The 16,182-nt window shown below is 41.5% G+C and overlaps 1 protein-coding gene across 1 annotated transcript in view; it reads left to right on the top strand.

Moving 5' to 3' along the window:
* The window catches only part of necab2 (N-terminal EF-hand calcium binding protein 2), a 101,202-nt gene that overhangs the window by 39,359 nt on the left and 45,661 nt on the right, over positions 1-16,182 (top strand). The window contains exons 6-7 of the mRNA XM_041037477.1: positions 14,428-14,564; positions 14,976-15,100. Of these exons, the coding sequence (XP_040893411.1) occupies positions 14,428-14,564; positions 14,976-15,100 (262 nt within the window). The remainder of the gene's footprint in view (positions 1-14,427; positions 14,565-14,975; positions 15,101-16,182) is intronic.

The following is a 16,182-nucleotide window of genomic DNA, read 5'->3' as shown; positions in this document are numbered from 1 at the left end:
AATTCATTAAATCCCCTGTCCTGTCTGTCCTGTATAAATGCTATGTTTAATGAGCCACTCTCATTAGCACTTTATTTTTTCAGGCTTTCACTGAGCGAGCCACCACACTCATTGACAACTCTGCAGGCTCACACACTCACACAGACACTCACACAGTTTCTCTCAGACTAAAATCTTGTTAAGCCTGTCTTTTTTCAAAATCTGTTCAGGAAATTGTTTCGCACCGGTGAGTGACCCTGCACGAGGTTTTTAGCTGCCTCTCATCTGACTACCCCTCCTCCTCCTCCTCCCCATCTCCTCTTTCTCTCGCTTCTCTTTTCTCTCATCTTCTTCTCTTTCATCTGCGCTCCATTGTCTTCTTCTACCCCAGAGTCACTGCAGCCTCCCCCACCTCATCCTCTTCATCCTCTCTTTTCTTCATGAAGATTAAGGTGAGGCAGATCATGGGGCAGGGGAGACGATTTGGTCTGTACACAATAACGTGCGAGCGACACGAGAAGAGTGACAGTGGGGGAAGATCGATGGAGGAGAATGGGGAGAGGGGAAAGGAAAACCAGGAAGAAATGAGAAGATGAGAAGAGAGCAGTGTAGGTGAATGGGGTGTGGTGAAAGGTTTGCAGGAAGTGAAGATAGTGATGAATAAAATGATGAAACAGAGGTGAGTGAGTAAAACATCTCAGCTGGGCTCAATCAGTGGGTATGATGTGATTCTTGATGGAGCAGTTTGCAGAGCATTCATCACTTATTCATTAGGATTTAATGGGGTTTCAGTTGAAGATTGGACATACCCAGTACAGTATGTTGGAAATACAGCGGTGGGGTGTAGAAGCTGAGCCTGTGTTCTTTTATCCTGTGAACTTTTATCCTTGTCACAGCGTTTTTCAAACCGTTAATGAGATCATTTTTATGGAGCCCCAAAACTGACAAAAAGCAGTCAAAGGTTAGTGCGCAAGTTAAAAATATGATGCATGAATAAATAATATTTTTAGTTCAGTAGTTACAGTTGGTAAATAAAGAAGAAAGCCACCCTCACACACAGCATATGGCAAAACCTAAGAAGTAGTCACCTTACCATGAGGAAAATTAAAATGTTGCATGGGTAGAGTAGGGAATAAAGAAATGATTGAATGTATTCTAAAGCCAGATAAAAAAACAGGAAAACAAAGTAAAAAAAAAAAAAAAGAGCTTGTAAATGATTAATAAAATAGTTGCATAAATTAAGTAAATTGATCAGACATAACTGTGACTGCTTCAAAATAAAAGCCTCCCTATGTTCCACAAGTTGAATACTGCTATAGTATGGTGAGGCTCAATGAGAATATATTAGAAACCACATTGATTGATTACATGAATGCTCTTTCCTCGTGAATTCCTTGTGCACGTGAAGGCAACTTGCAGCACAGGAATGAGGGACTCTGACAGTGAAAACTATTATATAGATTGGTAATTTCAAAATGCCTGTTACTGGGGAAATGCAGACTATAAACGACATTGAAAATAGGGATAGACTTCATTACTTATAACTAAAATATATAAACTGTGAAAATTATGAAGCTTTGTATTTCTTTTTGAGTTGTCTTTTAACTTTTTGTTGCCTTTGGTCAGTTTAAGAACTCCATTCGGTTTTTCTTACCTCTTGATTTAGGAATTAAAATCACAGACAAAAATCACATCCAATCTCCATTTGTTTATATTTTTAATTTCAATTTGCACAAGTGAAATATTATCACAAGACTAATTGCCCATAATGTGATAACTAATTTGCTCCAGATTGTGAGGGCACTTTGTAAATTACATACATGGCAAGTTTAATGATTACAAATCACTGAATGTCCCCAGGTGATTTTACTGCAGCACACAGCAGTGTGTACTCCTGAGTGAGTGTGTGTGTTTGTAAGTGTGTGTGTCAAAGGAGCCACCTGGTGCCAGGAGTTCAGACTGGAGCTTTCCTGCAAACACAGCAGCCCAGAGGCAGAGGCAGATACAGGGGGGTCCAAACGTCTGAGCTGAATGGGAAAGTGGTCCATTCAAGTAAATGGGAAAGTGGTCTCAGACTTTTGGACCCCACTGTACATTTACAGTATATTCTGTACACATTCATCACTAAGTGGTGTCAACCCCGATAGCAAGTGCATCCCTCTAGACCCTAGTGTCCAGGGTTACCGTTTCCCTGGTAACCATGGAGCAGGATGCTGCTGTCAGTGTGCTGGATGTTAAAAAAGTAAAGTAAGACTCAGGGAATGAGAAGAGGAGACAAGTGAGAGAGTTGACAAGGACAAGTTGGGGTGAGGAAAGAATTTGACAAAGGTCAAAGAGTGAAAAGAAAGGGAGAGGGAGTGGGAAGACGCCGTGAGAAAAAACTGACTGGAAGAGGAGGAAAGAGTTACGAAGAGAGAAAGAAGAGAGAAAAGAAATTAGGGAAAGTGATGGAGCGAGCAAGCGTAGGAGGTGATGGGATAGGAGTCTGAGAGAAGTCAAGAGGTCACACACAGTGAGAGAAAGAGGTGAGGGAGGTCAGAGATGCAGCTTGACATCTTTCTCATGGCTGCCATTACCGTGTGGATGAGGAGGAAGCACAGCAGCTCCATGAGTCAAACTGATTACAGATTACATGGTTTCATTTCATCATTCAGGTCCTGAGTGGTACGTCGCTTTGCTAACACATTTCATTTCAGTATAGCCACACTCATCTCTTTCATGTAAAACCTTTTTTGCACTTGTATATGACTGTGATACAGACGGAGCTACCACTAACACTGGCTTTATGGTCAAGCCATATCATTTGAGCCATGGCACACGGCTGCCTAAGTAAATTTTTTGTTTTTTTTACTTGTTTTGCCATGCTAACCCTGTAGCTCTACTTTGAATTTACTGCTACTTAGCAGATTTTTGCATGCTAACACACCAAATGAAGAAGGTGAACATGGTAACCATTACACCTGTGTAGCATCAACATGGTAGCATTGCATGTTAGCATTTAGCTCAGAGCACCCCTGTGCCTTTAAGTACTGCCTTCCAGAGCAGCTAGCATGGCTGTAGGCTTAACCTGAAACCAATTTGCTCTAGTTACTCATAGTTACAAAGGTGTGAGTACTTTTTCGACGAGGCAGCAGTTGATTTTTAACCAGCAGGTTATCCTGAGATGAGAATTTACAGTAATCATTTTTTCATCTCCATCAGTGAAACCAGCTTGCTCTGTAGCAGTAGTGGTAGCACAGCCGGTTTCCCCTCTATACCTCTCCTACATTAGCATTGCAGATGGAGCATTTCTAGTCAGTTCCTGACAGAGTTGGAGCCACAACACAGCAGAAGAGCAGCCAGCGTGCTACTCTTTTCACACGTTTACTCTGTCAAGGTGAGTCTGTACACAGCTGAGGCGAACATGTGATCGGAGAATCCACCAAATATGCGACTGACTGACTGCATCCTCAGTGTCTCCCACAACTGTTAATGATGTGGACATGAATAATTTGTGTGTGGATGTGAGAGTGAGAGAGAGAGAGAGAGAACTGGCATAGTGTGTGTTGTGTTGTCAGCTGGGTGTGTGTTGACTGATGAGGTTACACCCAGACCATGAATAATGCAGAGGACTGTAGAGAGTGAGAAAGAGTCAGTGTGTGTGTGTGTGTGAGAGAGAGAGAGAGAGAGAGAAAGAGAGAGAGGTGGATGGGTAATTGGGTGAAAGGAGAGCAGAGAGAGAGGAACTCCACTTAGGGATTTAACTCAGAGTTGAGGGAGTGAGAGTAAAACACACAGATGAACCAGAGAGCTCAATACAATGTGCAGTACATCCCTCTTCTTTCCTAACTGCCCTTTGATCTCTTCTCTGCACTGCTCTTCCCATTTTTCCCACTTCCTGCCTCCATCTTCTCCCCTGTTATCTCCCTTTCTTCGAGCAGCTTTGCTCCCTCCTACTGTTTCTCCCCACCTTCGACCTCCATCCTCCTCCTCGCCTCCCTCCTTTCCCGTCTCTCTCTGAAGGCCGATGAGGCTGGCATGATATCTGAAGAGTCTGAATGTCTCTGATGCCTGTTAGTGGGCTCGCCTTCTGTTTAGAAACAAACTCAGGCACGCTGCCTGCTGTGAATCACTTCCACACTTCCACCAGTTAAATCTCTTCAATAAACCAAATGTTTGGTAATCTATTATCTTTTCCTTTTTATAGCATCCTTCAATCTGGATTGCAAACACAAACGTCCCCTATGAAGATCAGTTTACTCAAATTAATTAGTAAATTACAGCATCTTCATCAAGATATTCTGATATAATAATTTTTTTTTTTGTGGAAAATGCGACACAGTGAAGGCCTCCTCAGATTAGATAGGGCTGTATCCGACAATTTCTGTGACTTTCCAAACCTGACAATCTGACATTCACACCCACTTCACACAGTGACTGGACAGCTTTGTGGAGGCGAGAAAGTGAGCAGGGTTTGAACTTCATGCTCCAGCTCTCTTTTTTCATTTGTTATACAACTGTCTCTGTCACTTTTCCTGTGCACACACTATAACTGTTTTCCAGGAGAGACCGTCTGAAAATGTGCGAGTAACAATTATTCTGGCTGTTCTGTGTGGCAAGTTAGAAATTTTCAGTTGACTTATAGTGTCTTTACAGTAATTCACATACATTTTGGATTTATACTAATGTAACCAAATTAATGGTTGTTAAAGTAATAGTTCCAAATTCTAAACCAAACTTGACACTGGAAATGGACTTTTTATAAGAACTTTGACAAATGTGTTTGACCTTTTTCATCGGGTTTTCACTGAATGCTCAATTTGATCATCTCCGGATCACTGTGCAATTCTCATTCTGCTTCCAGTGCAACAGGTGCTGGCATGTTCGTGTTTACTTGCCATGCATATTGACAGAGTCATATCTTCACTAACTTGCACACAGACTAGCTTACACATCTTAGACAAAGGATTTGTCTTGTTACAAAATCACAGCAGAGAATAGATGCTGATAGTGGAGAGTTTGTGCGTGTGCATGTGTGCTTGTATGTGTGTGTCCGTGCTCAGGTTAGTGTCTTGCTAATGGACTGATAGATGTCTCCAGAGGAGGAGTAGCGGGTGGTCAGCTATACTAGTCCACCATTAGTAAACCACACACACACACACATACACATGAAGACATCCCAGCTGCAAAACTAGCTGACCAAACACAACACTGTGTGTGTGTGTGTGTGTGTGTGTGTGTGTGTGTGTGTGTGTGTGTGTGTGTGTGTGTGTGTGTGTGTTTAACTGACTTAACAAAGCTATGGGACTGTAAGAGAGTTTGTGATAACTGAGGGAGCCCAGGACCATGAGAAGAGACATTTAAAAGGAATATATTTCTCTCTGTTAGAGGTCTGCTGCTCGGCTGTCATTTCCTGCATACTGCTAAAATGGTGTTGCTTAGAGACATATTGACTGTGGTTGCTAAGATACCATTTTAATTGGTTGATGTGTGAAGCTGAGGCAGGGTTGTGGGGGTTTTCGGAGGTAGCGGGCCAGCCGGGGAGCTACGCTTGTGCTTCCCAACACATCAAACCTCTGTTATCCTAGAAGATCAAGACCTACTGTAAGGAGACAGTGTTGACTCTGCAGAGACTTGCAAAATTAAAATTTTCAGCCGTGAAATAAAACCAACACAACTTTTTATGGAAGACAGTTCAGACTTGCTGCCACATAAACAACTTTTATGGTTGCCATGGCAAAATAAGATCAAATCAAAAGAATGTAATAAAAATTCTAAAAATAGGCATTTCAGGAAGTCTCCAGAGAGCACACCTTGGTTGGCTAAGATGTGGGCGTTGTACTGCCTGAAGCTGTTTGAAGACCGGTTGAAAGGAAGTGCAGGAACAGAAAACTGCTCATAGGTTAAATGCTGAAAACTACAAACTGTAAACTCGTCTCTTCTCTTCAACATGATGATGAGGAGACCTCTTTTATAATGTTAGCCAATCGCTTTTCAGTCAAAATATGCAAGCTAGGCATGAGAAACTGCTGTACCTGCAGCATTGAACATTAGCTACATTAGCTACATTAGCTAACAAACACCCAGTCCAACCAATGTCTGTTCTTGTAAACAAACATTCTTGTTTCTTCATGAATCTCATGAACCTTTGAGGTCCAACAAACACGTTGAACATATTTTCTTCTACGTATTTTTTTTTCTGAATTTTTCAAATTGTGAATTGATTGCTTCTCTCCCCTGAGAGCTGATTGAGGTAACTTGATTTCTCTCCTGTGAGACTGATCAAACTCCCTCAGGCTAAGCTGTTGGATATAGGGAATTATCAGTGGATCAATACCAACACACATCTGCTCTTTTACCCATCTGTCTTACTTACGGTCAGCTTACCACACCTTTTTCTTTCTCAAAATGTCTCTGTCACTGCAGCATTTGTCAAACTGGTAAGGCTGTTGTGACATTATTTACACTGAACAACCCTACAATCACAATTATTCGACCCCCAATTATTAGTCTTAATTGGGGGTTATACAAGACTGAAAGAGCCACTCACTGTCTCTCTATGAAGTACGTCATTAAAGATAGGTGGGTGCTGTTGTGGACTGGGGCTCTTACGTTGACCCTTACCCTCCTAGTTTGTCAGAGTGAATGAAGTCGGTGAGATTCCCTGCTGCGTCTTTATGAGGCGCAATAGGAGGAAAGCTGAGTAGGGCTGACTAATAATGGCCTGGCAGTGTCAGGCTGACACTGTGTACACGTGATTGTATGCAGGATTGGCCTTAAAAGCAACTTGTTCAATACATATCAATACAGAGTGAAAGAAGGTTATTTACATGAAGTGAGTGAATTAAATGGAAGCCAATTGCTTCCGTTTTCTAGACAATAATAAAACAGGACCTACAATGCAGGAAGCAACCACTTCCTACATTTCTATGTGTTTTGTATGCACTGTATATTTTTCTCACCCTACACATATATAATGTGTAGGGTGAGAAAAATTGTTAAATGTTGCAATAATGTAGTAAAAAGTTGTCAAGTAGATGAAGGCTGTTCTGTTCAACTGTGTGTGAAACTGTGAAAATACATTTAACCAACAAATTCTTTTATGTTATCATTATGGTGTTATGTTTCTCTCAAAACATATGCTGTAGCAAATTAGAAGTTCGTAAATGTAATTTCTAGGAGTCAGAATTGCTCTGTTTCCCAATTCTCACTGAAAATGGCCAACAGATCCATCTGTTTTGGTTTACTGACTCTCTGGGAGTTATTCCTAGCTTAAACAGCGAAGCAAGAAATAGTTATCATAAGACTCATAAAACTGAAAAGTCACATATTGTTTTAATATTTCTGTTTGTGTACAGATTAAACAAACAAACTAGCTGCTTACTCCTGCCTTCGGCCTTGGAAAAAATATAAAATGATGTAACCCAGTTGCTGCAAAAGCAAGTTGCACAATTGTTTGAGGCACATTAGAGGCCAACGTCATCCTGGTGGAAAACATTATGAACAGCTAGTGTCAGATTTACAAAGAACATCATTATGTTTTGATGTTGTTTCTTAGCTCATCATTTCAAACCTGCATGATATTCATATGACAACTTGTCAGGTTTAATGAGTTTACATTGATCTGTATATATATATTTTTAATTAATTTGTAATAGTTAAAATATTTTACAATGTTCCTTGTAGCTCCCACTTAATCATGGTCTTGTCTTTATCATATTATGCAGTAACATATTTTCTGTTATAGTTATGTACCTTTTCAGAAGTGACTGTTTGTAGGTTGGCATCTGAAATTCATTAGTCAAAGCTGAAAACAGTCAGTGGAATAGTCTTAACACTCTTCCTAAGAGAAAACATTGGACTGGAGCATTATCAGCTGATTACACCACTCAGACTAGAGGCCCACATCCTTGTCACCTCCACCCCTCCACAAAGCTTCTGTATCTCCATCTGACACACAGAAGATGGAATAATTTCCCCTAACGAGACCAATCTCTGTAATCACTGATTACTTCTACAGCCCCCTGTAATCAGTCGCCAACATCTTCTCACAAAAGATTCTGTGTGTGTGTACGTGTGTGTGTGTGTGTGTGTGTGTGTGTGTGTGCGTGCGTGCGTGCTGTGGTGTGGTGGTAAGCTGTCCTATACGTGTGTGCAGATGCGTAGGTGGATGGTAATGAGGAGATTTGTTGTTAACCTTAAGAAGATGAGAAGAAATACAGGAGACCAGAAACAATTACACACACATGCACACACACACTCACAGGTTTAGCGACCCTGCTGGCACGGTCAATTACTCCTACCAGAATCAATTTTTCTGATCTTATAAAAAACATGTCACCTCCACTTTGTAATGAAAAATCTCTGTGTGTTGCCTGTGTGCACTATTTCAAAGGAAGCCTTTGGTGATGTGTGAAAAAAACCCAATAAGAAACAATAAAAATATTGAGCCTTATGGGTATGATAAGGTCTCGAGGGCTCTGTCATCAATCATCACACAAAACCAGGCACATTAACATAAACACACAGTGACACACTCAGAGACACACACATCTGAGCAGATAGACGCGCACATCCACACACACACAGTCACGCATGCTTACAGTAACACACACAGTAGCTAATCATCAGACTGTGTTCAGGGAGCTGGTGGAGAGAGATGGTGTATCTCCTCCTGGGTCAGTGATCTGTGTGAATTATAGATCACAGCTTTTCTATCCCAGGTTTTGTAGTTGAGCCCATGGGACACACAGCAGAGGGAGAGAGAGAGAGAGAGAGAGAGAGAGAGAGAGAGAGAGAGAGAGAGAGAGAGAGAGAGAGAGAGAGAGAGAGAGAGGATGATAGATACACACAGGAGGAAGAGAGAGGGAAAACATGAGGGGAGAGGAAGACAGGGTGAACTGTGGAGCAAATTTTGAAATAGAATGCACAATTTAACAACAGGCACAAACAAAATCACTGCATTTCTAAATCAGTCGTCTGTGGTTTGGATGTTCTGCTAATGGTGGATTCATTGACTCTGATTAATTGAGCATTTTGAAGAATGTACCAGTGAAGTACAGACTTTTATTAATTCATTTTTTAATCATTAGCACACAGAAAAAACACGGCCTAGTAGTACTCCAGGATAAAAAAAAAAAAGTAGTACAAAGTGGATAATGTGTTAAGACCAGGTGAGGTCCTTAGCAGCTAATTTTTGCCACAGGATCTTCTAGCAGGTCGATGAAGCCATTGTTCAGTTACGATTTTCAGTTATAATCCTTGTTGTTATGGCATATACATATAGTCCACATTTTAAGTCATGTATTTCTTTTTAAGGTATATTTTTAATGTGATTACAGCATTTTTAAAAAACAATTATTTGTTCCTTTTATTCTTTTATTAGAGAGACGACGAGGGGTGGGAAATTACATGTAACAAAGGTACCTGGCCAGAGGCAGACCAGGGATGTTGCGGTCCATGATCAGCAACTTCACCCCATGTCCATCAGGACACCCCATATCATCTTTCAAATTATGCTGATGGTGTGCTCCGTCCCCTGATAATGATCAGAAAGATTTAATCTAATCTGAAACAGCTGTGATCAGCAGTGATACGCACATAGAGGCGCGCGCGCGCACACACACACACACACACACATACCCACACACACACACACACACACACACACACACAAAGGCACATGTTTCCTATGCATATATATTTTTTGAAGGGGTTCCACACAAAACTCTTTTAATCATTGTACTGTTTCTGTCCATATTGAATATGTCATTCAAAGATTCACTGTGTAGCTTGGAAAAAGTATGTGAACCCCTCTGTCAATGACATCAACAGAATTAACAGTCAAGAGTCAGCCATGAAATCCAACCTATGAAACAAGGACGAACATTTTGAATTTGCTATTTACAAAAAGCGTCTCCTGATGAAAATCATGTCTCTCAAAAAACAAAAGAGGTCTCAAAGGAGCTCTGATCAAGAATTGTTGATTTGCATTCAGCTGTATAGAGTTAAATAGCAATCTCAGAGAGTTCAGATATTGATCAGTGGGGGCTGCTTTGCTGCCTCTAAGTCTGATCAGCTGAGTTTGCTGCTGTCATCCATCATGACTAATTCTGAATCTACTGGCTAATAAAACAGCTGCGCAGTCACATGGCTTCCACCTAAGCAAATTTCTTACCTTATAAGTATAATAATTTCTCATCTTATATAAGTTTAAGTAATTACTTTAATTGCCTAACTGGGAACAGAAAAATATCAGCATGCTTAATATGCCAAATGCATGGCATGCTGTATCAAGAATCTATCTGCATTTTCTTATTTAATGGGTGTCTATAATGGACCCATAATGCACTCATAATCTTGTCAAGAGAACTGCCAGAATTCCTTTTTATCATTTATGTTTATTCAGATATAGATACCACTTTGGTAATTGAATCTCAGCATGGTAATCATTAATGAGTCATCAGTCTCTCTTGGGTAAAAGGGCAAATAGTACCTCAAGCCTAAATTCTGTTTATTTTGCCGTTCTAAGTCTGAATATTATTGTCCAATCAGAAGCCTGAAAATTATTGTCCAATCAGCAGCCTGAATATCATTGTCCAATCAGCAGCCCCTTGGGGCGATTTCAGTCAGATTGAAAATCTCCCCCCCAGGCGCTGTCACAGACTTACATGTTAAGGTTTGTTTTTTTTTTTGGCCCAACTGTAGACCCTGCAATGCATTTCTATGGGCTCCGGGAGGGATTGCCCCAACGTGCTTTCGTCATACGCACTGATGAAGTCACGTGCTCCTCTGACGATCAAGCACAGCGCGCATACGCATCGCGTTCACGTTCAAGATCGACATGGCTAGCATTGCACCTTAACGGAGCAACTGCATCGTGTCTTTTCTGTCGTCGGAGCAGTCAAGATAAATTTCCTACCAAAGAATCAGGACCACCCAGATCAAATTTAATTATCAAGCAGGCGACTTCAAAGGCGGATTAAACCTACAGCCGCGGATTTTCACGGAGCTGGTATGACCGGAAAACGTGGCTAGCAGGACGCGAAGTAGCTAACGCGCTGTTGTGCTAAACCTGCCTTCTGATTCACCCGGATGGAAACACAGACACCGACATGCGCCATCTCTCGGAGAAGATGAGAAAACACGAAACATTGAAGATGCATATGGACAGCTGCCTGAAACCTTCGTGTTTTGGAAGAGTTAACATTGACACAGTTGGATGAGAGCTACATGATAGCTGTGTGTCGGCACAACGATGAGGTGAGCAAGAGCCGCCATATTGTAGGCCGCCTTACTGACTGTGTCAGATTCTGTGGCGTGTTTGAGTTAGCCCTGCGAGGCAAGGATGAAATCAAGGGGTCCAACAGCCCCGGGATTTTTCGTGGACTGGTCGACTTAGTGGCGTCGCTAGACGAGGTGTGTGAGGAGCGCTGGCCTTGTTATTGTACTCTCTAAATGTTGAATTGTAAATAGTATTGATTGCACATTGCCAGCTGAATATCACTGTATATACTGAATATGCTGTGTAATGTTTTAATTTTAGTATAATGTGATTAAATTTTCAATATGGCATCATTCTCTTAAGTGTGTTGGCATGATGATGACTGTATATAGAGTAAACAGTAGGTGTATGCCAACATTGATTTCATTCATCGAAACAACTGCTGCACCTAAAATAAAATGTTGTCAGATGAAGACAATGGGATTGTTGTGATTAATTGTAAGGCAGGTCTTTTTTTCACTTTCAGAGGTATAAATGAGGGTAAACTAGTAGATGACAATGTATCTGCTGATGGCCACAGTAGAAGTGTTTCATCGTAGAACTAAAGTAATTGTACTCAAGAAATTAACTGTGACCTTTATGTAGCTATACAAAAATATTGTACAGTATGTACAGTTAATTTCTGATGCTGCCATCTAACTAGTGGTTGAACAGGAAAGGTGACCAGGAAAACCAAATTTTATACAATGCAGTGTAACATTGTAAAGTGACTTTGGTTTTTTTTTTACCCATTGAGCGGGTCATCTTAACCATCATCAACAATTGCCCCCTGTGAGATTTGTCAGGAGCTGCCACTGATCATAATGATTTCCTGGTTTTACTCTCTGAAGTGTTGTCCATGAAAACCAGAACAAGCTGACTGGACTGTTCCCCACATATAAGCTGATGAGAATGAACCTAATTTAAGTCGGTGTGTTTCCATGTTTGTGTGTGGACACGTGTGTGTTTGTGCGTGTGTGTGTAAAAGCCATTGACTGTGATAATGGAAGTCAATACAGCCTGTGTGACTCTGTGTCTCATGGGATCGTTTGTCTTTGATTAGAGTGTAGTGGAGAGTGGCTGACTGCACAGGAACCTTAATTGTCTGCCCGAATCACTGCACTGTGACTTCTGACAGTAAAGCTGACATGACTGACTGACTCCACTCTCTGGAGTACATATGTAGTCAATTATGACCATGCATTTGATAGTGAGGTTTTCATGTGCTAATCTGACAGTTCGTTGGTCTGAGCGGCATGTAAAAGCTGGCTGTTTTCTTTCTTGTAATTGTCAAATGTGAAATAGTAAAGCCTCAAAATCAGTTTACGGCTTGTTAAGCCCTGCATTCTTAATGTTGGCTTTCCTTTCTGCGCATATACATTTTTAAAATACTAAAGGCAGATTTGTCACAACAGGTCCAAAACAGATTTCACTCAGAACTAGACAAAAACAGAATTTGACTTTCTAGCCACCTTTTTGACTTTGTCAGCTGACAAATGACAAATGTGGCCAAAAGATTTAACCAGCTGTTTCTAGGCAGCTAACTGACCTGAAGTTTTAAAATGATAACTTTCTAAAGAGGGTCTCATGTATTTGATGGTTTACTTTTTTGTAAACTCTCTTGATCCTGTAGGAATGATGACTTTGTTTTTCCAAAGTTGTTTGTGATCTGATTGGTCAGTAGTTGGGCCGTTGACAGGTTTTGATCTAATCCTCTGACCTTAACCTGCTCCAGTGAAGGTTAGGTGTGCAGCGTAAGCTACCGTGGTGATGTAACTCTGTCAGAAGTGAACCGCCGATGTGGTGGGAAACCTCACACTCTCTCAGGTTGAGCATAAACATGCCCAAGATACAACAGAGATCAGTTGCTAACATTAACCTAAACTATAGCATCCACAGCTGGCTTCCTACTGTGGGGACCAACTGAAAGTTAAACAGTGGTTGTCCTAGTTGTTAACAGGGCTCTTTTAATGCTATTGCAACATTTCAAAAGGTTTGCTTCAAATTCACTTGGGTTAAATGGAAACAGGGTTACTGCTCTAATATGTGATTGACAGGCTTGGCTGTGCCTAGTTACAGTTGCTAAGCTATGATTGGACAATCACTGTTCAGGTGAGATGTTTTTAGTAAACATTCAGTTCCCTAAATAATGAAAAGGTGGCAGATAAGGTCATCAGACTCAAAGCAGGAGCTCCAGTCTTATCTGAGCGTCAGCTCCTCTGACAGTTCACCATGTTCACACCGTCAGCAGCGCAGCACAGGGACTCCGGCTTTGATGCTGCCGTCAGGATGTCATCTCTCATTTTTCAGTCGTTCTGAGAAAGTCTTTCTGAGGTTTGCAAACTTGACTGTCCACATTTTACAAGTTAACAGAGAAGATTTCCCCTCTAGGTCTCATGGCAGCACTTGCAACAATTTAGAACAGGTCTATAAAAATGGTTGATTACCAATGGATCAATAAGCATTGAGATGAATGTTGTAAGAGCTACAATGCTTTGTTTGTCCGTGTGAATCGGTGTTGTAGTAGAGCAGTGAGTGATGCTGACAACTGAAGACTTTATTGATTTTTTTTTTGCCATAATGCTGTCGTGTTCAGTAACAGAAGGTGGATAATATTTCACTTTGCCTTTGTGTTTTTCTTGCTGAGTCTCAACTGAAACAATATGCAGCATAGTAAAATCACAGAACAGCACTTTTTATTTTGTCCCCACTGAGCCAGGCTTTAAGCTCAGACAGAAAGGCTTATGTTTCTCTCTGGCCTGGCACAAAATTTCAGTGAATCTGGAAAGACTGAGAAGGAGAAGAAGAAAAGATGATGGATTGAGCAGGGGAAAAGTCAGAGGGGAGATGGCATCAGAGAGAGTAAAAGGTGCTAGTCTATTTTTTACTTGTTATTTTTGTCTCCCCCTCCTTCGCTGTCCATCCACCTTAAGTAGCTCTTCACCTGTAAAAGGATTGGAAGGAACTAACTCAGACAGATTTGTGCTGGAAAGTCTTTTCAGAGGAGTGAAACAGGAAGCTGTCATGTGTAAAAGACATGATAAAGAAGAGAAACTTTTACAAGTTTTTTTTTTTTTCAAAATAAACTTCTCCAGACTTTTTATGAACATTTTGGTATTAAAACTTCAGAATTAATCAATTTTTGTTTCAAATGAGGTTTTATAAATGAATGAAATGAATATTTTCTTGTTCCACTGTTTCCCCAGGTTTATGAGAGAGGAACCAACGTGGAGCAGTTTGTGACCCGTTTCCTCCTGAAGGAGTCAGCCAATCAGATCCAGTCTCTCCTGAGCTCTGTGGAGAGTGCCGTGGATGCAATTGACGAACAGCACAGCCAATCAGGGTGAGCCTGTGAGGGCATCACCGTGTCAGATGGTGTGAAATTGTGAAATTGCGTGTGTGTGTGTGCGTGCGTGCGTGCATGCATGCATGCGTGTGTGTGTTCATGACTGTGCACACGTATCATGGCATTATGTGTAAAACTCAGATTGTCAGCGGTCGTAATGGGAACCAGGCAGTGTTTCAAGCACAAATCTTCTCCAGTTAAAACATCTGTCGCTCACACACACACACACACACACACACACACACAAACACACAAACACACAAACACACAAACACACAAACACAAACAGGTTCTCATCTCCTTTATCCCATTTTCAACACCCTCGAACCCTTTCTCATTCCAGTTTTCCATCCCCTGTGGAACCTTCCTTCTATCACTCCTTTATTCAAATTCTCTTCTGTTTTTCAGTCATCTACCTGCCAAGGTGAGTCCACGTATGTCAGAGAAGCGCTATGACAACACTGTCCCTGACTATCCACCTAACAACAGAATCAGCGCCAGGGAGGCTGTCAGGACCATCAACACTGCTTCAGGTGACGCACGCACGCACGCACGCACGCGCACACACACACACACACACTGCAGCACCTCCTCTGATTTCGTGGTCGGAGGCCATCCGTCATGCTCTTGTATGATTAGCGTCATATCCCCAACCTTTATTGAGGGTACATCATTCTGGGTGAGCAGAAATCAAAGTCTGACTGCCACTCAGCAGTTTTTCATCCGCTGCACACTTACACACACACACACACACACACACACACACACACACACACACACACACACACACAGTCTTCTATGCGATTTATTCACCATCTGTGTGATTTATTCACCATAGTAAAACACCTCAATCAGGCACCTGCACAGGTCTGATGCAGCCTTCTTACAGCAGACAGGGCAACACAGGTAAATGGGTGGAGAAAAGAGATAACAGAGGTTTGAAAGGGGGAGAAGAGGAAAAAATGGAGGGAGATGGCAGAGGAGAGAGAAAAATGTAGGGATGGCTGAGGAAGCAAAGGGAGAAGGTAGAGAGTTGGTTAATATATCTCTTAAAGTGTTATAATCAAACCTGTAAGTGTGTATAGGAGTCTAGTCAGCACTTAACACTTAAAATCTGCTATGCAGTGCTGTTTTTATGGAGAGAAAAAGAGGGAGTGTGTGTGTGTGTCTTAACAAGGTGCACCAGCTTTAACACACATAGTCTTGTTCCACTATCCCTGTGGGGACACTAGTGGACAATAATGCATTCCCTAGTCCCTAAGCCTCATTCTAACCTGAATCCTAAAACCAAGTCTAAGTGACACAAGTACCAGGGCTTAATGTGCATTCAGATTAAAGTCCCCACTTGGACATAAGAACATGTATCACACACACATACATTGATTGAGCCATGTCAGTCTCTTTGAGGATGGACAGGACTCCCATTATTCTCCCTTTCTCTCTGTGAATTTCTACCCCTTTCTCTCTTTTTAACTCTCTTAGTCTCTTCCTCCACCAGCTGGTAGTTAACACTGCAGTGCACGCTCGCCTTGACACTTGCACCCACTTGAACAAATTGCTCGCTGAAGAAATGACACTTCAAAGGTTGTTGAGATATGGCATCACTTAATCACAA

Source organism: Toxotes jaculatrix, chromosome 5 (assembly GCF_017976425.1).
Source record: "Toxotes jaculatrix isolate fToxJac2 chromosome 5, fToxJac2.pri, whole genome shotgun sequence".
NCBI lineage: Eukaryota > Metazoa > Chordata > Actinopteri > Toxotidae > Toxotes > Toxotes jaculatrix.
The sequence above is the reverse complement of the archived record's forward strand: the minus strand, read 5'-3'. Positions and strand labels throughout refer to the sequence as shown.